The 17,992-nt window shown below is 44.0% G+C and overlaps 1 protein-coding gene across 1 annotated transcript; it reads right to left on the bottom strand.

The window, feature by feature from the left end:
* Positions 1 to 588: 588 nt before the first annotated feature.
* Positions 589 to 8,329, bottom strand: LOC128398887 (serine protease 33-like). Its single transcript, XM_053360152.1, has 5 exons — positions 8,269 to 8,329; positions 6,218 to 6,380; positions 4,628 to 4,902; positions 2,557 to 2,726; positions 589 to 1,405 (listed from the first exon to the last, which is right to left on the bottom strand). The coding sequence occupies exons 1-5, from the start codon at positions 8,327 to 8,329 to the stop codon at positions 1,127 to 1,129; spliced, it is 948 nt and encodes a 315-aa protein (XP_053216127.1). The 3' UTR covers positions 589 to 1,126.
* Between the last annotated feature and the right edge of the window lie 9,663 nt (positions 8,330 to 17,992).

Here is a 17,992-nt window from a genome sequence, read left to right as displayed (position 1 = left end):
CAAACTGTGGCCTGTGGACCACCAGTGGGCTGTGAGATATTTTGAATGCTCTCTAGAGTATGATGTAGAAAGTGCCAAAAGAAGGTACTTCCTCAAAAGTATGTGTGCACCCCCCCCCATAGAAAGTTGGTCCAATTGCTCATTTTAATAATCCTGGATATTTCTGGGTACTTCTTTCAACATGTTCAGCAAAGCAAAATATACAGCAACTTTATATAAAGAGTAACAGCAAGAAAATATTCACAAATATTTATAAATACCATATAACAATTCTTTGATCAAGTACAAACAAGCAGAAGTATAAAATTATCTGAATTAACATTATAACTTTGAACTGAAGATAAATTACAACCCCACTATTCTGGGCGCCATATTTATTTGCGGACAAATTAAAAGATATTGAGCTTTGCATCCAAAAGGTCTTAGGTTCAATCAGGGGTGGAAGAAGGGGTGTGTGGTGGGGGTGGGTCACCCCGGGTGTCAACACTGGGTGTGTGTGTGACAAAATGCCAGGCGGCACTCACCGCGGGGCCTGCAGCATGCCCAAGCCACGTGTCCCTCCTGGGAGTGACTAGGTGGGTTGGGCGCCCGCAGGCTCCATGCTGCCCCAAATGGTCCGCCCACCGCTTCCCCCTCAGCTGTAGGGCGGCTGAGTGGGAGAAGGCAGGCAGATTCCTCAGAGGTCCCATGGAGCATCCTGCCCTGGCTGGCCCTGCCCTGTGGGCAGCTGACCCCACCCCCACAGGCGGCTGGCCCTGCCTCTGGGCGCAGAGCACGCATGCCACCCCCGTCGCCTGATTGGCTTGCTCCACTGCTGGGTTCAATTCCCAGCATCTCCCAGTAGGGCTGGGAAAGGCTCCTGTCAGAACCTTGGAGAGCTACTGCCAGGCAGGGTATAAAATCCTAGACTAGATGAACTGACAGTCTGTCTTGCTGTAAGGCAGTGAGTGGCCTGTGTTCCTGTTGCGTCCCTAAACCAGACCCCTTGGTTCAATAAATTGTCAGAGCATATAGGACTTAAATCACTACTGATCAGTAAAACAATTTAAATGCACCTGTGCCCAAATTCTGAACAAATTCCACATAACCCATCAGTAGATGGGCTGAAGGCAGAGAGAGGAGCATCTCATAGAAGGGTCAATGTAAAAAACACTAGGAGGAGTGTCACAACAGGGTAATTCTGTTCTCTGCCATTCACCTCACTTTTCCCACTTGTAGTCCCACCCTTTCCACACGTCACAAAGGTCATATTGGGTATATGCTGGGAGATCCAAGTGGCATAAAAGGGGGTTGAAGAATAGACACCAGGGAGACCAGGGCGGCCACAGCCTATCCCCCAGCTCACAACCCCAGCCAGGACCCAATGTCCATCACATGGGCAAGCCAAGGGTCCTCCAGAGTCACCCTGTGGAGAGAGAGATAGGAGTCAGTCCACAGTTACAGGAAGCCTCCTGAGAGCAGGTTTTGGAGACTGGTTTCAAAACAGATTATGCTTATTTCCTTTACGGATCTGGTCTTGTCCTCACGTATAGTTCAGGAACTATCTCCCAGCTAGATAAGGTAGTGGAGAAATGGCTAAGGTATGGAGGAGAAACTATGAATAAGGCTGAAATGACCAAATTTGAATTTCCCAAAACAATATGGGAACTGAAACATAGCTATCTATTGAAATTCGCACATATCTGAATTTTGTGATTCATTTCTCCAGCTAAACAATGTTAACAAAGATGCATATATTATTAAAATATTGCTTGCACAGACATGTATATTTGTCAAAACGGCAAATGAAATTGTGTTTATTGGGAGAAATTCACACTAAAATGCTGAAAGCCGAAATTGACAGATCCTTCTATCCCTGGTCCAGACTTTCAGTTTCAGTTTAATGAATATATAATGCAGCCTTGTAAAGCAGTCTTCCAATGTTACTGGCCTGCAAAAATGTATGTTAGCTTGCTGTGGGCCTGCAAAAATGTATGTTAGCTTGCTGTGGGCCTGCAAAAATGTATGCTTGGTGTGGGCCAGGAGAGGAGAGACAAACAGCTCAGTCCTTATCACAGCAGCCCACTGTTTTTTAATACAGGGCCTGGAGCGTGGAAATTGCCTCCTCCAACAGACCTCTTGGCTTCTATGGTGGATACAGATTAGAGATGGAGCACCCTCTCTGTCCTCTGCCAGCCTGCTCACTAGCTTGCTTGCATGCAATGCCTTGCCACCTATGTCTACTACCCCACTGCTAAAATACAAGGCTGACATATTGCATTTCCACATCAGGTCTATTTAAGTAGGCCTGTACTCATCTTCTGAGAAGGCTACGTTTCTGAACTGCTGGCCCTGTGAATAAAACCAAGACAAAGGATGGAAAAATCTGTGGCCTCCCAGCTGTTGTTGGACTCCAACTCCCATCAGCCCCAGCCAGCAGAGCCAATGATCAGGGGGATGACAATGTCTGGAGGGCCACAGGTTCTCCATACCTGAGCTAGACATTTGGAGTCTGTCCCCTCCTTTTCTGGGGTGCTCCTGCCCACCACAGCCAACCACACTTACGGAGCATCCTACCTGGCAGGAATCTTTGCCCCCTTCTTGGTAGCCAGCACAGATCATACCAGGGCCGACCGGATTATGGAGTTGTGGTTCATGTTGGGTAGCGTTGAAGAGAGAATTGCATTTTTCTCGGTCTATAAGTGGCACTTTCACTTCCTGGAGGGTTAGTGGGGGTGGCAATTCCACTGTAAGAGGAAGCAAATGTATCAGGGATGTATTAGGGATGTGATCAGGTGGCTAGCCACCCATCCCAATTATATCTCTTACCCCAATGTATACTCTAATAGCTGCCTATTTTACATTGTCCATTCTGCATTTAATATAGACAGAGGAAGGCAAAAGCAAATAGTGACTGCGTCCATCTCCCCTGACCACTGGTTTCTGAGATATCGCAAAGCACTGCCCAGACATGTGCGAAACTGTACAGCATACAGAGAAAGAAATCTGCATTTTAACATCAATTCCTGATAATAAAAAAAAGAGACAATAATAAGGTATGATTAAGTGGCCAGCTGATTGCCTTTTCCTTCTGCTCTGCTTATAGAATTGTATAAGAGGGTTCACTTTCACCATCTACTGGTGAGAAAAGTGGTAGCACTGTTAGCTTCCAGACTGTTGTGAAATTCTAACTTGGAGAATAAGGAACCTGTGACCCTCTGGAAGTTGTTTGACTACAACTTCTCCATCGCCTACCCTTGGCTCCATCCATTTTCCAAGGGGAGAAGGTGTGCTGGGAAGTTGCATGCTTGGATTTCAAACCATGCCTCCTCATCTGTCCTATTCATTTGTAGTTACCTTGTGGTTAATAAAAGCAGCAGTGAGTCTTGAAGCACCTTAATGACTAACACATTTATTATGGCATAAGCTTCTGTGGACAATTCCACAAAAGCTTATGCCATAAATATATTTGCTAGAGAGAGAGTGCTAGTTTGGCGCTCTCTCTCTCTCTCTCTCTCTCTCTCTCTCTCTCTCTCTCTGTGTGTGTGTGTGTGTGTTTGCTGCAACAGAGTAACATGATTACACTATCAAAAGGCACTCTGTCTCACAGACATTCTGTCTCACAGACATTCTTTCTAATGCATGGGTCTGAAGGCCATTTTTCTACCATTACAAGGCAGCCCAGAAGTTGAGCTCTGGCCTGGCCTGGCTCAAATTCAGGCCTGTAGATCCCATCCCACTGCTGCAATGACATACCCTCCAACATGTTGAGTCCTAAAACTGGGATATGTGTCTTCCCAGCTGTGCTCCTGTGTAAGTCACGTGACCTGCGTGAGATAACAGAGCCCAAAATCCATACTTTTTTCAGGGCTGTGCTGTCACACAATAGCCTGACACCCCAAAATGCATGTTTTGGGGCACTGCATGATATCACAGACCTGAAAAAGCACTTCTTTCCAGGAGAGATCATGGCACGAAATCATGCAAGATTACGGAACCCAAAATGTGCTCTCACAGGACAAAACAGGAAGTACTGGTTTTTCCCAGGACACTTGTCGGGTATGTAATGGCTGCACCAGATAACATAGTGGTGGTCGGTGTGAGTTGCATTCTTGGATTAGTTCCCTTTACTGCCTTCCTGTTCACTCTCAGGTCCAGCAAAAACTCTTTGTCTTCAAAGTAATCCATGGTCTTGTTGTCCTGCTTTTGATGTTTCTCTCCTCATACCCAGCCTGAGGCCCTATTCATGGTTTGCAGGTATTTATAACCCTTAGGGGTAGGATCTTTTTACAGTGGCCCCTTGTCTCTGCAATACTTTACCATCTAAGATCCATTAGGCCTCAGCACTGGGCTGATTGGAGGTTGTGATACTTTCCAGATGTTGTGGAATATAACTCCCATCAGCCCAATACATTATTGTCCATGGTCAGGGATGATGGGAATTACAGTGGACAACTTCTGGAAGGCACCTCCTTGGCTACTCCTGGCTGCAAATCATACCCGCCTCTATCCTCCAGCATTTCAACCGCATCATCCAGCATCTTCCACCTGAGCCATCTTGCCCTATAAAAGTGCAGTGTACATTGCTGGCATGAAAGTAAACAGAGCTTGAAGGAGAACCTCAAAAAACACTTCTCCATCTCCTCACCTCCAGGTTGAATATCTCCCCATCCAGTCACATAGCAGCTTTCTTCCATTGAGAACTTTGCAGAGGTCTCTGGCAAGCAGATGGGAAGAATGTACTTGGTGAAACTCACAGGGGACTTCAGCTCTACTAAAGCAATATCCCCTCTGGAGCTATCACTGTCATAGGTGGGATGGAGGATAATCTGTTGGATATCAGATGTTACTGTGTTACTTGAAGTGTTCAGGAGCTGATAGGCACCCAGCACCACATCAGAATGGGTAGTTTGGCTCTTGATGCTGTAAGTGAAAAAAAACAAGAGCAAAATGCAACAAGATCTTTGCCAAAATGGTCTCCAAGAGGTGAGTGCCCTTAGACCTTGTAATTCAGTCTCATGTCAACATGTCTAGTTTAAAGGGGAGACTAGGGCCATAGCAATGCAGTGGAGAAAAGGTCATAGCTCTTTCCAAGCAGAGGACCCCAGGTTGACCCCTCCATGTCTCCGGACAAGTCATTAGCACCCATTCATTTTTGCTTTCCCTCTGGGTTTTTTAAAATTGTGCATAAGCATAAGCCCTTGCCATTTCTTGCAACCAGGCTATAGGGCAGGGATGGGGAACCTTTGGTCCTCCAGATGCTGGACTCACAACATCTCTGGCCACTGACCACATGGGATGGGGCTGATGGGAGTAGGAGCCCAACAATATCTGCAGGGCCATTGGTTTACATCTCTGACCATTGGCAAATCACCTTGTTCTCTTTACCTCCAAGAGGGAGCTCCTGGCATAATTTCTGACGTGTTTTGTTATTTCAGTGCCCTCCCAAATCAGGTGGTCAGCAGATATCAGATGACACAATAGCACAAAAGTGGAGATGAGCACCACACCCCATAGTCAAATTTGACTGGATTTAACCGTCCAGGGTTCCTTTACCTTAATGGCATTCAACTTGAGCCTATAAAGTTTGTGATTTGAGTTTGGCTCTGGAGTTTGAACAATTTACTGCTCAGGCATAGACAGAACTATGCTTGTCAGTGCATGCTTGTCTCCATTTGCATGTTTTAAAATATGCAATATGCATTCAGAGCTACATGGCTTGAATGTAGCCTACTGTACAAAGGTGAAAGCTGCTGCTGTTGCTCTACTGACATTCATCTCTGGCCCCAACCACCTCCAGGCTGAAAAAGATCCCCCAGCCCCAATCTATACCTTCTGCCAGCTATCTGCTTCCTTTAACTTTATTATTCATTGCTCTGTCAGGTTCTGCTTTGGCAAGGCCAAGGCACCGAGTAGCTGTTAGGCCAGCCATGGGCAGTCATTCTGGGCCAATGGGCACATTGGGAATGTTGAGGAAGTGCTTGGGTGCTAGTCACAAAATGGCTGCTCTGGGCTGTGAGGTACAAAACAAAATGACCGCCACATCTATAAGAGACAGGAGATGTTATTTGCTGAGACATTTTGTGGATGCCATAAGGCGTACTGGCAGGGACACTGGTGCCTGTGGGTGTCACATTGATGCCCTCTGTGTTAGGCATATAATATTAGTTTGGCCTTGCAGCTGCCTCTAGGGTGAAACTGAATGATGCCTTCACAGCCAAGTACACCAGAAACTTACTTAGGGAAGCAGTGAGCTGCTGACAGGACCCACTTCTCGGCTATGAGGGCGCCTCCACAAATAGGTTGGTCCCGATATAAAATGCTGACTTGCCAGGGCCATGACAACCCATCAGAGGGAGCTGGTTCACCCCCCATAATTCGTTGAGCTGGCTTTCCACAAACTGTGGAAGAAGGAAAGAGGTTTTAAAAAGATAGGTCACAATAACACCAGCACTGAAGCAAACCTAGAAACAAACATAAAAAGCCTTGCCTGAAACAAAAAACAAATATTTGTATGCGACCTTTTAAAGAACATTTCCATCTATTGATAATGGTTTCCAGTCAATCCTATTTAGAGCCATAATGCCTCTAACTGCAGCAAGGCTGCTCACCATATATTGAAGCAATTGAAGCAATATTCAGTTTATTTATTTATTAATTATATTTCTAAATCCGCCTGGAAGCTCCTGTTTAACAATAGGTCTGCATGATCATTAGGTTTGTAGCAGCCCTACATTTTGATGAGACTCCCCTTTGGTTCAGCCCATCCATGAGCCTGTGAAGCCTGTGAAATTGTTGAGTAGGAAAGACAAAATAGACAGGGGTTCCTACCTGCTTCAGAGCTGGCAGCATCTGTAGAAAACAAAAATGAAGGGAAAACATTTCACTTTTTCATATAAGAGACACTGAAACACAAATACTGAAAAACAGGTGCCTATGTAGGAGAAAGAGGAAGAGGCCCAGGTTACAATCTGTTACCAATGTATTTTTTTTAAAAAAAGAATACAGCTCTGTATTGTGACACATATGTTATGAGTATATTTATGAAAATATACTCATTGGTAGAGCCAAATTGGTAGAGCTTATTACAGGGCTTCATTTGAACAGAGACTCATTGGGACTTTAGCTCTGGAGCACGCTTCTAACACCAAGACTCTATCCTGAAGCATGTTAAGTATTTTATGTATGTATGTAAGTAAGTGTTTTGCATTTATCATTATGCAGTTATCAAATGTCAGCCTCGTGTGGTACATACTAGGGAGCAATAGCCCTCAAATCATTTACCTGAGGTCCCACCTTCCAGCCCTCTGTGCCACAGGACTAAATCTGATCTGCTTCCTCAGACGCAGTGCAAGGATGTGATCCTATGGCCAGTGTTGAAATAAAATTTGGCTGCCAGTTCAGCTGGTTTCTTTATGTGGAACAAGGAGAGGGCACCATCTTGTTCTTTGCCTCAGGTGGTTACATGTCTTGTGCCAACTTTGGGCCCAGTGAAGGCTAATTGTCTGTTGCCAAGTACTACTATGAGCCAAAAAAATTATTCCACACACATACACACATCAAGTCAGCTGTAACACAGTGAAAGATGGGCCAGAACAACTAGAACATTAATGAAAACAGAGACTTGGATTTCAAATCCTGCTAGTCCAACTTGTCAAAGAGAAAGAGCCATAGGTAAGGCAAATGAGCATACCTTAGAGTAGAAGAGGGTGGGGGAGTGAGGACAAGCTTTGGTTAAGCAATCCTGTCATTTTCAACCAAGAATTGCTACCCAGGTTCACTAGTAATGCTAAACTAGTTAAGCCAACATCAAACCACAGTTTGCTAAAAAACCCTAGTTAATAAACCATAGTTGAACATTACATGAGAACAAGGCTACTATCTGCTGACATACATTTGTCTCCCTAGCGGAAAGGAAGATGAGTTCCACTTGAAAGGCCAGTGTGTGAGTAACTCCTTTATTTGCGCTTATAAACCATGCATCTCCTTTTTTTGGCTTAGTACATCTCCTACTCCCATTTTAACTCCTCTGAGAAGTGACTGATTCTCTCATCCTCAATTACCTTCCCTCCATTGTCTCCCCACACCATAGAAGCCAACTCCTAGGGACCAGGGTCCCTTCAGCCCCCCCTAAAATATTTGAGGGGGCCACCTCGCTTCCCAAGTTGATGGGCATTGCCATTAAAATGGTGTCTGTGCACTGAGTCTTGTGATTGATTATGCAGGGCGGGGCTTACCTGGGTCCCCAATATTTTCAAGCTGGCACCCCTGCCCCACGCCATCACTCACCTTTTAGCAGCACAGGCAGTAGAAGCAGCCACACAGCTAGCGAGAAGGGCACCATTGACATTGTGATCGCTGCTTCTGAAGAGCTCTGAAGTGTCCCCTGAGTGGTTCTGCTCCGAGTCCAAGCAACAAATCTTCTGCTTCAGTCTTAATTCTTTTGTTATCTGTGCCGCAAAATGTAATATCAATGGCAAAAAAGTATCCCCCCCCCGAATCCTCTTGGTATCAGCAGGATGGCAAATCCTTGATCTCCCCTTGTATTTGGGATCTTCTATCTTCACCAGCTGTTGTGTTGCTAGACTTGCTGGTAGAGCTCAGGTGACCTTAATAGATGCACAGCATAATGATGATGTTGATGACTTTGTTCCAGTTATCGTTGATTATGATAATACTTACTTAGTGTTATCAATATGCACGACACTTTTACAAAGTGCAAGGCGGCCTGTTTCTACCCCATGGAACCTACCGGGCGGCATTCAATCTTACGCTGGCAAATTTAGGTTGTACAATTAAAGATGATTTGGAGCCCTTGTACAAAGAGACACTTCCCTCCCAAAACTGAGCCTTATTGCAGTACGGAATGCGATGGGATAACTTTTTTCTGGTGATAAAGATAGTAACAGGATAGAAATGTCCTGGGAAGTGTGGGATAACAACTGCTTGATGCAATATTGTCTAACCTCCCCAGAAACAAATTTAGAACGAATGCTCAATAAGTAGCTGATGCCATCTAATCTCCTCCTCACAAACTTTGTTCAAATATATCAGGATGAATGCTCAAATAAACAGGTTGCCTCTGAAAGTGAGCTTACCTGGAGAGGAACGTGAACACTGAAAGATTACAAAGCTAGCAACTCACTATAAAACTGTTAATATCCCCAAAGGCAAAAGCTAGAGGCTTTGTTTTTTCAAGGGTAGATACAAGGTAAGAGAGTTGCCAGTCTTTTGCTTAAAGCAGAGGATACTACTTTCCTCCCATAGCTGCAATAGAGCCCATGATCATATCTTAACACTCCTCTGACCATAAGAGCAATAAAGCTCTATGGAACTGATTTACAACCCCTTTCTTGGCTGTGGAGCAAGTCTGTGGTTTAATATACAATCTGAAGATGCTGTTTCACCTTTATACAAATAGGTTTTTGGCTCATGCTTTGAAGTGGTAGGAGTTGATTCTGGAAATAGTGCACACATCTGTTAAGCACAACCCTGTTGAAACCTCTTAGACTATCCTTCCATGCCTCTGAAATTCCCGCTAGGGCAGGTGTGCTGAAGCTTTGGCCAACCAGATGTTCCCTTCCACCATCCCTGGCCATTGACTGATGGGAGTTGTAGTTCAGCAGCATTTGGAGGGCCAAAGACTCTCAACTCCTGTGCTAGGGCCTAAGCAGACATTACCTGGGAAACGTGGGATTGGATACCCTTGTGTATATTTAATAAATCCATATAGTAGAGATACAGTTGTCCCTCTCCAGCTAAGAGCAACTTAGGAAGGGAGGAGTGATTTACAAAGGGGTACCACAGAATGTGGCGCTGTGGGTAAAAGCCTCAGCGCCTAGGGCTTGCCGATCAAAAGGTTGATGGTTCGAATCCCCGTGGCGGGGTGCGCTCCCGCTGCTCGGTCCCAGCACCTGCCAACCTAGCAGTTCGAAAGCACCCCCGGGTGCAAGTAGATAAATAGGGACCGCTTACTGGCGGGAAGGTAAACGGCGTTTCCGTGTGCTGCGCTGGCTCACCAGATGCAGCTTTGTCAAGCTGGCCATGTGACCTGGAAGTGTCTCCGGACAGCGCTGGCCCCCGGCCTCTTGAGTGAGATGGGCGCACAACCCCAGAGTCTGTCAAGACTGGCCCGTACGGGCAGGGGTACCTTTACCTTTACCTTTACCACAGAATGTTAGTGTTGGAAGGGACCATGATCGTCATGTAGTCTAACCTAAGGTTACCAGATATCCCCGTTTCCCAGGGAAGAGTCCCTGGATTTACAACTCAGTCCCCATACAAAACCCATTGAAGTTGAAAAAAAATCTGGCAACCTTAGTCTAACCCCCTACTCCAAAGCATAAAGCAGCTACAGGCTGTCACTCATCCCTGTATGAACCTCTAGCAAAGAACAGCCCAATCCCTCCCGAGGAAGTCTGCTCCACTGTAGAACAGATCTTACTCTTAAGAAGTTGCAATTTCCACCCATTGGTTCTAGGCTTGTCATCCTCCTCAGCAGAGAACAAATCTGGCCCAACTTCTGCACGATAACCCTTCAGACATTTGAAGACCACCACCATGGCTCCCCTGAATCTTCTCTTCTCCAGGCTGAACATACCAAGCACTTTCAACCATTCCTCACAGGATTTGGTTTCCAGACATCTCACTATCCTCACTGTTCTCCTCAGGACACCTGGTGTAGGGGGAAATGGCTGGGCTCCACCTTCCCACCCATGCTGAGGCTGCTTTTAGAAGAAGAAAATGATGTGGGGAGATCCAAGCATAGATCCCCCATGTAATATCAGAATCACAGAATTGTAGAGTTGCATGGCACCCCAAGCGTCATCCAGTCCAACCCCCTCCATTGCAGGAATCTCAGCGTAAGAGGCCATCCAACCTCTGCTTAAAAACCTCAAATGCAGGAGAGTACACTGCCTTCCAGGGATGCGGGTGGCATTGTGGTCTAAACCACAGAGCCTAGGGCTTGCCAATCAGAAGGTCAGCGGTTCGAATCCCCGTGACGGGGTGAGCTCCCGTTGCTTGGTCCCTGCTCCTGCCAACTTAGCAGTTCAAAAGCACACAGTGCAAGTAGATAAATAGGTACTGCGGGAAGGTAAACGGCCTTTCCGTGCGCTGCTCTGGTTTGGTACCATCTCTGATCTCTACCCATCTCTCATCTTCAAATATACAAGCATCCATTGCTGTTCCTACCTGGTTCTTTCTGGGTCCGTTCAATAAGAGTCCCGTATTTGACGATTTGCTCCTGCTTTTAAAGAGAAAAATCCTCTACACAAAGCTCCCCGATGCATTCTTTCTGTGAGATAGCATTATGTCTTAATCACTCAAAATAAACATATTAGCTTCCTGGTTTCAACAAAGGTTTGATACCATCTTTTGATTTTTAAATTGTTTAAAACAGCTGTCTGTGAAGGATGTGACTCAACTTGCACAGAGTGATGTTTTTGCAAAGGTGGGATTTGAAAAAGAAGAAGAAAAACTAAGGTGGAATGCCTCTGTGTATACACCATGCCTCCCTTCCCTGAAGGGAAACACGTAAAAAAAAAGAGAGCCCAAAAAGTAGGTTAAATAAATAATCACTAGAGAGTTGAATGGTGTCTACAGAATGTAGATTTTAAATGTGAACTGAATCAAATTCCTTGCCTATTCTGAGTAATAATGCATGTTATATAATGCATCTAGTACTAACCTGCTAGATTCAATACTGTTTACCCCCACAAAACCCCAGATTGAACAGTTTCTATAAATACTAATATGGGAAATATGTATTGGGATATTTTATAAGCAAACATTATTCCTTATTATTTTGTTCCTGCTGTAGCTGAAATAGATTGACACACTCTCCATTGAAACTAGGGGTAATGAAGGCCAGACGTTCTCAAGACTTCATATGAAAAGAAGAAATCAGCAGATTTTCTGCAGTTTTTATTGCTTGAGGTTCTCAAAGTTCTGAGTTGTGCTTGTTGACTTACTATCATTCAATTAAGAGGCAAACATCCATGGGTTGATGGCTGCCCCACATCAATGTGCATAGTGTCCAGAGCTGGTCAAATTATTTTAGCACCAGAGGTAGAAAATTCCATATTTGGCTTAAGGGTTTTGTTGTTGTTAAAATAATAAATCTCCCAAGTGATTTGGGAGGCTTTTACTGTATAACTAAAGATACAATCAAACAACAAGCTGTTAAACCCTTGTCAGCCTTTGAACATAGCAAGGGTCCAGGTGTCACAGTAATATAAAAATTTTAATAGCCTTAGACAGAGAGGTCTTTGTCAGGTTGGAAACAAGCTGGGAGGTTGTTCTACATACCAAGCATGATTTAGCCAGATGGAATAATATGTGGTAAATTCTTCTCTCTGTTTTATCTAAGCTCATATACAGGAAACCATTAAAAAAACTTCTTAATTTTTATTTTATTTTTGTAAATCCTTTTGTAGTTCTTGGGTTTATTATAGCCAAGGGCAATATAAATGTTGTGAAATAATTAAACTACAAACACTATATAAAGGTCACCTTACCATGACTGAGATTTCCTGTTTTATCCTGAATCTCTCTTCTCAATGTTGGTGCTGCAGATCCAGGAAAAACCTATACTACCAGTTATGGTGGGCCTGCGAACGAGTGGCCAAATTTTGGGACCTGATTTTTCTGAAATTAATTTAATTACAAAACAGTAAGTCTTTTCTGTGGGGTGTCTGGGACAGACCGAATAAAGACGGTTGCGACAATACTCAGGTCAAACACCTACTAGCTGCAGCACAAATGCTTATAGCTAAAAGTTGGAAATATCTGGAGGGGATTAGCAAAGAGACTTGGTACAGACAGTTCTTTTTTTAAAAAATAGTGATAATGGAAATGAAAAACAACAACAACAACAACAACAACAACAACAACAACAACAACAACAACCAACCTCTATTAAAAGAGTCCCACTTTTGGGGGAACTCCTATGACAGCACTGTATGGCTCAACTGCAAGGGAACTGCAGGCAAAAGTAATGGAAAAGATGGGGCACATAGGTCACGCCTACACTGTACTTTTAAAGCATGGGGCTCCTGCAAAGGACCATGGGAGCTGGGAATCGTTGCTCTGTGAGGAGTAAACGATAGGTCCCAGAATTCTTTGATGGAAGCCATATGTCTTAAATGTGCTTTAAGAATAGTTTAATGGAAATTTAATACTGAAATTGTCAAGGCCGATGGCTAGTTCAGTTCAGCTGATAAAACATACCAGCACAGAGATTAAACTGGCATGCCTGTAATCTCCTCATTCTCACCGACCTACTTTTTACGGTATTACCTCTTAGTCAGTTGTAAGGAGCCTTACTGTAGAGTCAAGATAATAAGAGTATTTTTTTTAAAAAACCCCTCAATAGGCGATATATGTATTTTATTTTATTTTTTTTAATTGTGAGAACATGATGTGTCACTCACTGGTGTGACTCATTTTTTTAAAGAAGTCAAGCCTGGGAACTTCTGGTTGAGACAGTTTTTCAGAAACCTGCACCATCTTTCTCGCACTCACCTTAATGAGGGCAATTCAATGAATTTATTGAACTTACCTTCAGTTTCCTTGTCCTCCAGGGATGGGCAAATCTGTACATTTTGGTTTCTGTCAGTTTCTCACTTTTCCAGTATTAAGTTCAGTTCTCCACATTTTTACATCAGCTTGCATTTTAAAAAAATGCCCTCAGGAAAATTCACCAACATTTTTGTAAGAATTTCTCTTAAAATACATAAAAAAATTCCTTCCAGTAGCACCTTAGAGATCAACTAAGTTTGTTAGACAGCATCTTAAAAAGCAGAGACATCACCTTGCCAAAAAAGGTCTGTATAGTTAAAGCTATGGTTTTCCCACTAGTGATGTATGGAAGTGAGAGCTGGACCATAAAGAAGGCTGATCGCCGAAGAATTGATGCTTTTGAATTATGATGTTGGAGGAGACTCTTGAGAGTCCCATGGACTGCAAGAAGATCAAACCTCTCCATTCTTAAGGAAATCAGCCCTGAGTGCTCACTGGAAGGACAGATCGTGAAGCTGAGGCTCCAATACTTTGGCCACCTCATGAGAAGAGAAGACTCCCTGGAAAAGACCCTGATGTTGGGAAAGATTGAGGGCACAAGGAGAAGGGGACGACAGAGGATGACATGGTTGGACAGTGTTCTCGAAGCTACCAGCATGAGTTTGACCAAACTGCGGGAGGCAGTGGAAGACAGGAGTGCCTGTTTGAGATAAGGATTTGCTGAATGAGTAATTTGAATTGGACTACAAGAAGGGGAGGTATGAGGAGGTCAGGGAAATATGTCATTGAAAATTAAGTATTGTGAACTATATGTGTTTTTAAATTTGTTTGTTTGTTTTTTGTTTGTATAAAAATCGAAAATTTTAATAAATATCTTTTTTTAAAAAAAAGGAGTGCCTGGTGTGCTCTGGTCCATGGTTTCACGAAGAGTTGGGCACGACTAAACAACAACAACAAGTTTGTTATTGGGATGAGTTTTCGTGTGCATGCACACTTCTTCAGATACCTGAAGCATGCACACGAAAGCTCATACCAATAACCAACTTAGTTGGTCTCTAAGGTGCTACTGGAAGGAATTTTTTTATTTTGTTTTGACTACAGCAGACCAGCATGGCTACCTACCTGTAATTAGATTCTTAAAATACATGTTTGTATGCAATTTTGCCCAATATACCTGTTGCAAGTTTCTCCTAGTCAATGAAGACAGACATGGGTTCTTTGAGAAAGGTCTTGTTTATTAAGCTGTGCAGTGGCTTCAGAGAGATATTTCTCAAAGACTGAGTCCCAAATATAGGCGTGTGCTCCTTTATATAGATTGTGACAAACAACATCTATATCAGTCCTATAGCAAAATGCATGTATAAGCAAGATTATACACCCATTACACAACTCTCACCATTCCCTTATCTTGTAACAGGTGTTACTCTTACTGTTCCAGGAACCTTACCCCCCCCCCCCCGTCTCTGGCTATAGAGGAATTTACAAAAGACCTTCTGGTAATCTCTCGGGTGAGGGTTGTTGTGACAAATAGATTCTAACTTCTTCTTCCCTCATACCCAATTTTGTAAAAAACAAACAAACAACTTCCCCATAGCTAATGCATTTTTGTATGTTCCCTCCCCCAAAACTATGCATTCTGTGCACACTTTGCCAGAGTAGCTGCATTTTTTTACACATTGCTTGGTTGGAGAGTTGCATTTCGAAATTCAGAGAAGCATGAATTTTGAAGTACGGGGCTGTGTTTGGGTTCACCTAGGGACAAAGCGTCCAAGATTTCCACTGCCTTGTTATGATCCCTTGGGAAGAGCTCTCCTGAAGGCAACTTCAGCCCATCTCCCCTCCTGTTTCTCTAGGCATGTTAACAACCAGTAGCGTAGCCCAACTGGTCTATGCAATGGGGGGTGGGAAGGATACAGCAAACTCTTGACTGTGTTTAGAAAACAGTATGTGCAGCCCAGAAATGCAAGTGAGCAGTTTATTTCATGGGAGCACATAAAATACGGAAATGGGAGGGGGGAATAGTGAGTATGTAGCTCAACATGGAAATGAAGCACTGTGGATTGTTGGTCGAACTGTTCCTACACTGGAACAAATTCAACACAGCTAACCCTATTTTCAACTGCACTGGCAGCTTGTGATGTAAGTTTATTTATTCATTTGATTCCATCTACAAATCACGTCCCATAAAATACTTCAAAGTGATTTCACAATTCCATATATGAAAACAATCTGGCATATGCAAACAATTAAAAACAATCTCTAATCCAAGTTGCATACAGACTGGGATAAAGAGCCAGGCTGCTGGTTGAAGAGGTCAAGAGAGATGAGGAAGTTGGCAACAATCCCATTCAAAAGGCTCTTGGCCTAGTTGGGTTTTGAATGATTGACAGGGAGCACTGTCTAGACAATTGAATGAGTGCCACGTAGCCAGAGGCTAAAGGATGAACAGAATTGTAGAGTTGGAAGGGACTCCAATGGTCATTTAGTCAACCCCCCCCCCAGAAATGCAGGAATCTCAATTAGACATTACATGACACATGACCATCCAACCTCTGTTAAAAACTGTCAAAGGAGGGCAATTCATTGCCTCTCATGGGAGTCTGTTCCACTGTTGAACAGTCCTTACTATCAGAAAGTTCTTCCTGGTGTTTGATTGGAATCTCCTTTCTTGTAACTTGAATCCATTGGTTCAGGTCCTAGCATCCGAAGCAGGAGAAAACAAGCTTGCTACATCCTCCATGAGACAGCCCTTTGGATATCTCAGTTGCTGTGGCAGGGAGATGGGGTTGCCAAAGGGTTAGACAGCAGTTATTTCATCAAGAGTGTGCAGTAGGAAGTTGACCAGTAGGACACGATCCCTCAGCCTGGGCAGAGTGGAGGATGAGAGACACTGGGCAATTTTAAAGAGACATTAACTTGGGTTCCGGATCACAAGACAAAGGATGTCTGAGCAGGATGCAGACTGTGGTGTGGGAAGCTTTTTATCCAACCTTTAACTTGGTGCCCTCCAGATGTTTTGGTCTAGAGCTGCCATCATCTCTGGCCATTGGTCATGGTGACAGGAACCCATGGGAATTGTGGTCCATGACATTTGGAGAGTTCCTAGTCAGGGAGGGCTGCTTTAATCCTTTGGCCTTTCTGGTCCTGATCAAACTGAGTATCCTGAGCCCTGAAATTTGCAGTAGGAGGAAATAGCTAGTTGATGTTCCTTTCGTTTACTTAATAACTTTTTAATGACTGCTAAGCAGAAGAAAGGTTCACATTTATCCTGATGCTTATACAATGAGCGGGCTTAGACTGGTGAGAACTGGCTCCTGATGTGAGGTGCAGGGATAATTGTACACACTGCCCCTGGCACAGAACACACCTATGGTTCCTGTTTAGACCATCCCACCACCTGCCACCCACAAATCCCCACTCGTAATTCTGCCAATGGGAATCCACCCAAACCCTCAGGCTTTTCCAGCGTAGTTTCCCACTTGAGTCCCCAAATCCTTCTCCCCGCTATTAAGTCTAATCCAGGTGGTGACAAGGCTCTTCTTCTATAAACTCATTGTTACCTCTTCTGGTTCTGTTTCCCACTGCAATATTTATATGGCTGAATGACAGGTGGAGGAGAGGTCTAGGGAGCAGAACACGTGTGATGGTTATGTGTTGTACAATATGGGTGGGATCTAGAGGGCTTTGGGTAGCAGGCGGGACTACAGGGTTCTTTCTCCAGCTATCGCTCAGTCACAGTGGGGATTTGGTTCTGCAGCCAGTCCTAGAAGGGAACTTCTAGTGGGTGAGATTGGAGCAGAACCCCTGGGTTCTCTTAAAGGAAATAGGATGCCTAGTGTTTGCAAGGGCTAAGAGCCAGCGTGCCTGAATTCCCAGAAGGAGATTTAGCTCATAAAATTTCATAGATTTGTGGTGGGGTCACAAGTGAGTTAAAACAATGTTGTCCAGTGGACTTTAGAGTCTCTACAATCCAGGTTGGTTCGCCATGTTTTTTAGGGAGAAGTAACAGAAAGAGTGAAACTGTTGACACTCTGGAGTTTTCTACCCTACTTGTGGTTGGACTCTTGGGTTCTTCCTGTTTTGGGGGGAACATTAGTTCCCTTTCTGTTGGGTATAGGAGCTTCTTAGACTCCTTCATAAACCTGATTGTCTGCCTGGAGATATCTGCTCATCCTGTCCTTCCCTACACTGAGGTCGCCAGACAAGAGGGACAAGGTCTACACCATGGCCATAAAAACAATGGGGTTCTTGTTTCTTCTAATGCTGCCCCTGCTGAACAGTGAGTACAAGAAATAGTTCCTGCCTTTCTCTATACTCTCCCCCTGTATGCTTGATTATTGCACACATCTTCATTCCCCTTCTGACTTTATTTATATGAAGCCAATTGCATACAGTGGGATTTAAAGAAAATACATTTATTACTATGAAACATTTGTAAACCACATTTGTAACACATCACAGAGTGCTTAATAGTTAAACATTTTTTAAAGAC

Source organism: Podarcis raffonei, chromosome 13, assembly GCF_027172205.1.
Source record: "Podarcis raffonei isolate rPodRaf1 chromosome 13, rPodRaf1.pri, whole genome shotgun sequence".
In the NCBI taxonomy this organism is placed as follows: Eukaryota; Metazoa; Chordata; class Lepidosauria; order Squamata; family Lacertidae; genus Podarcis; species Podarcis raffonei.
Note: the sequence above shows the minus strand (reverse complement) of the source record. Positions and strands in the feature narration are given on the sequence as shown.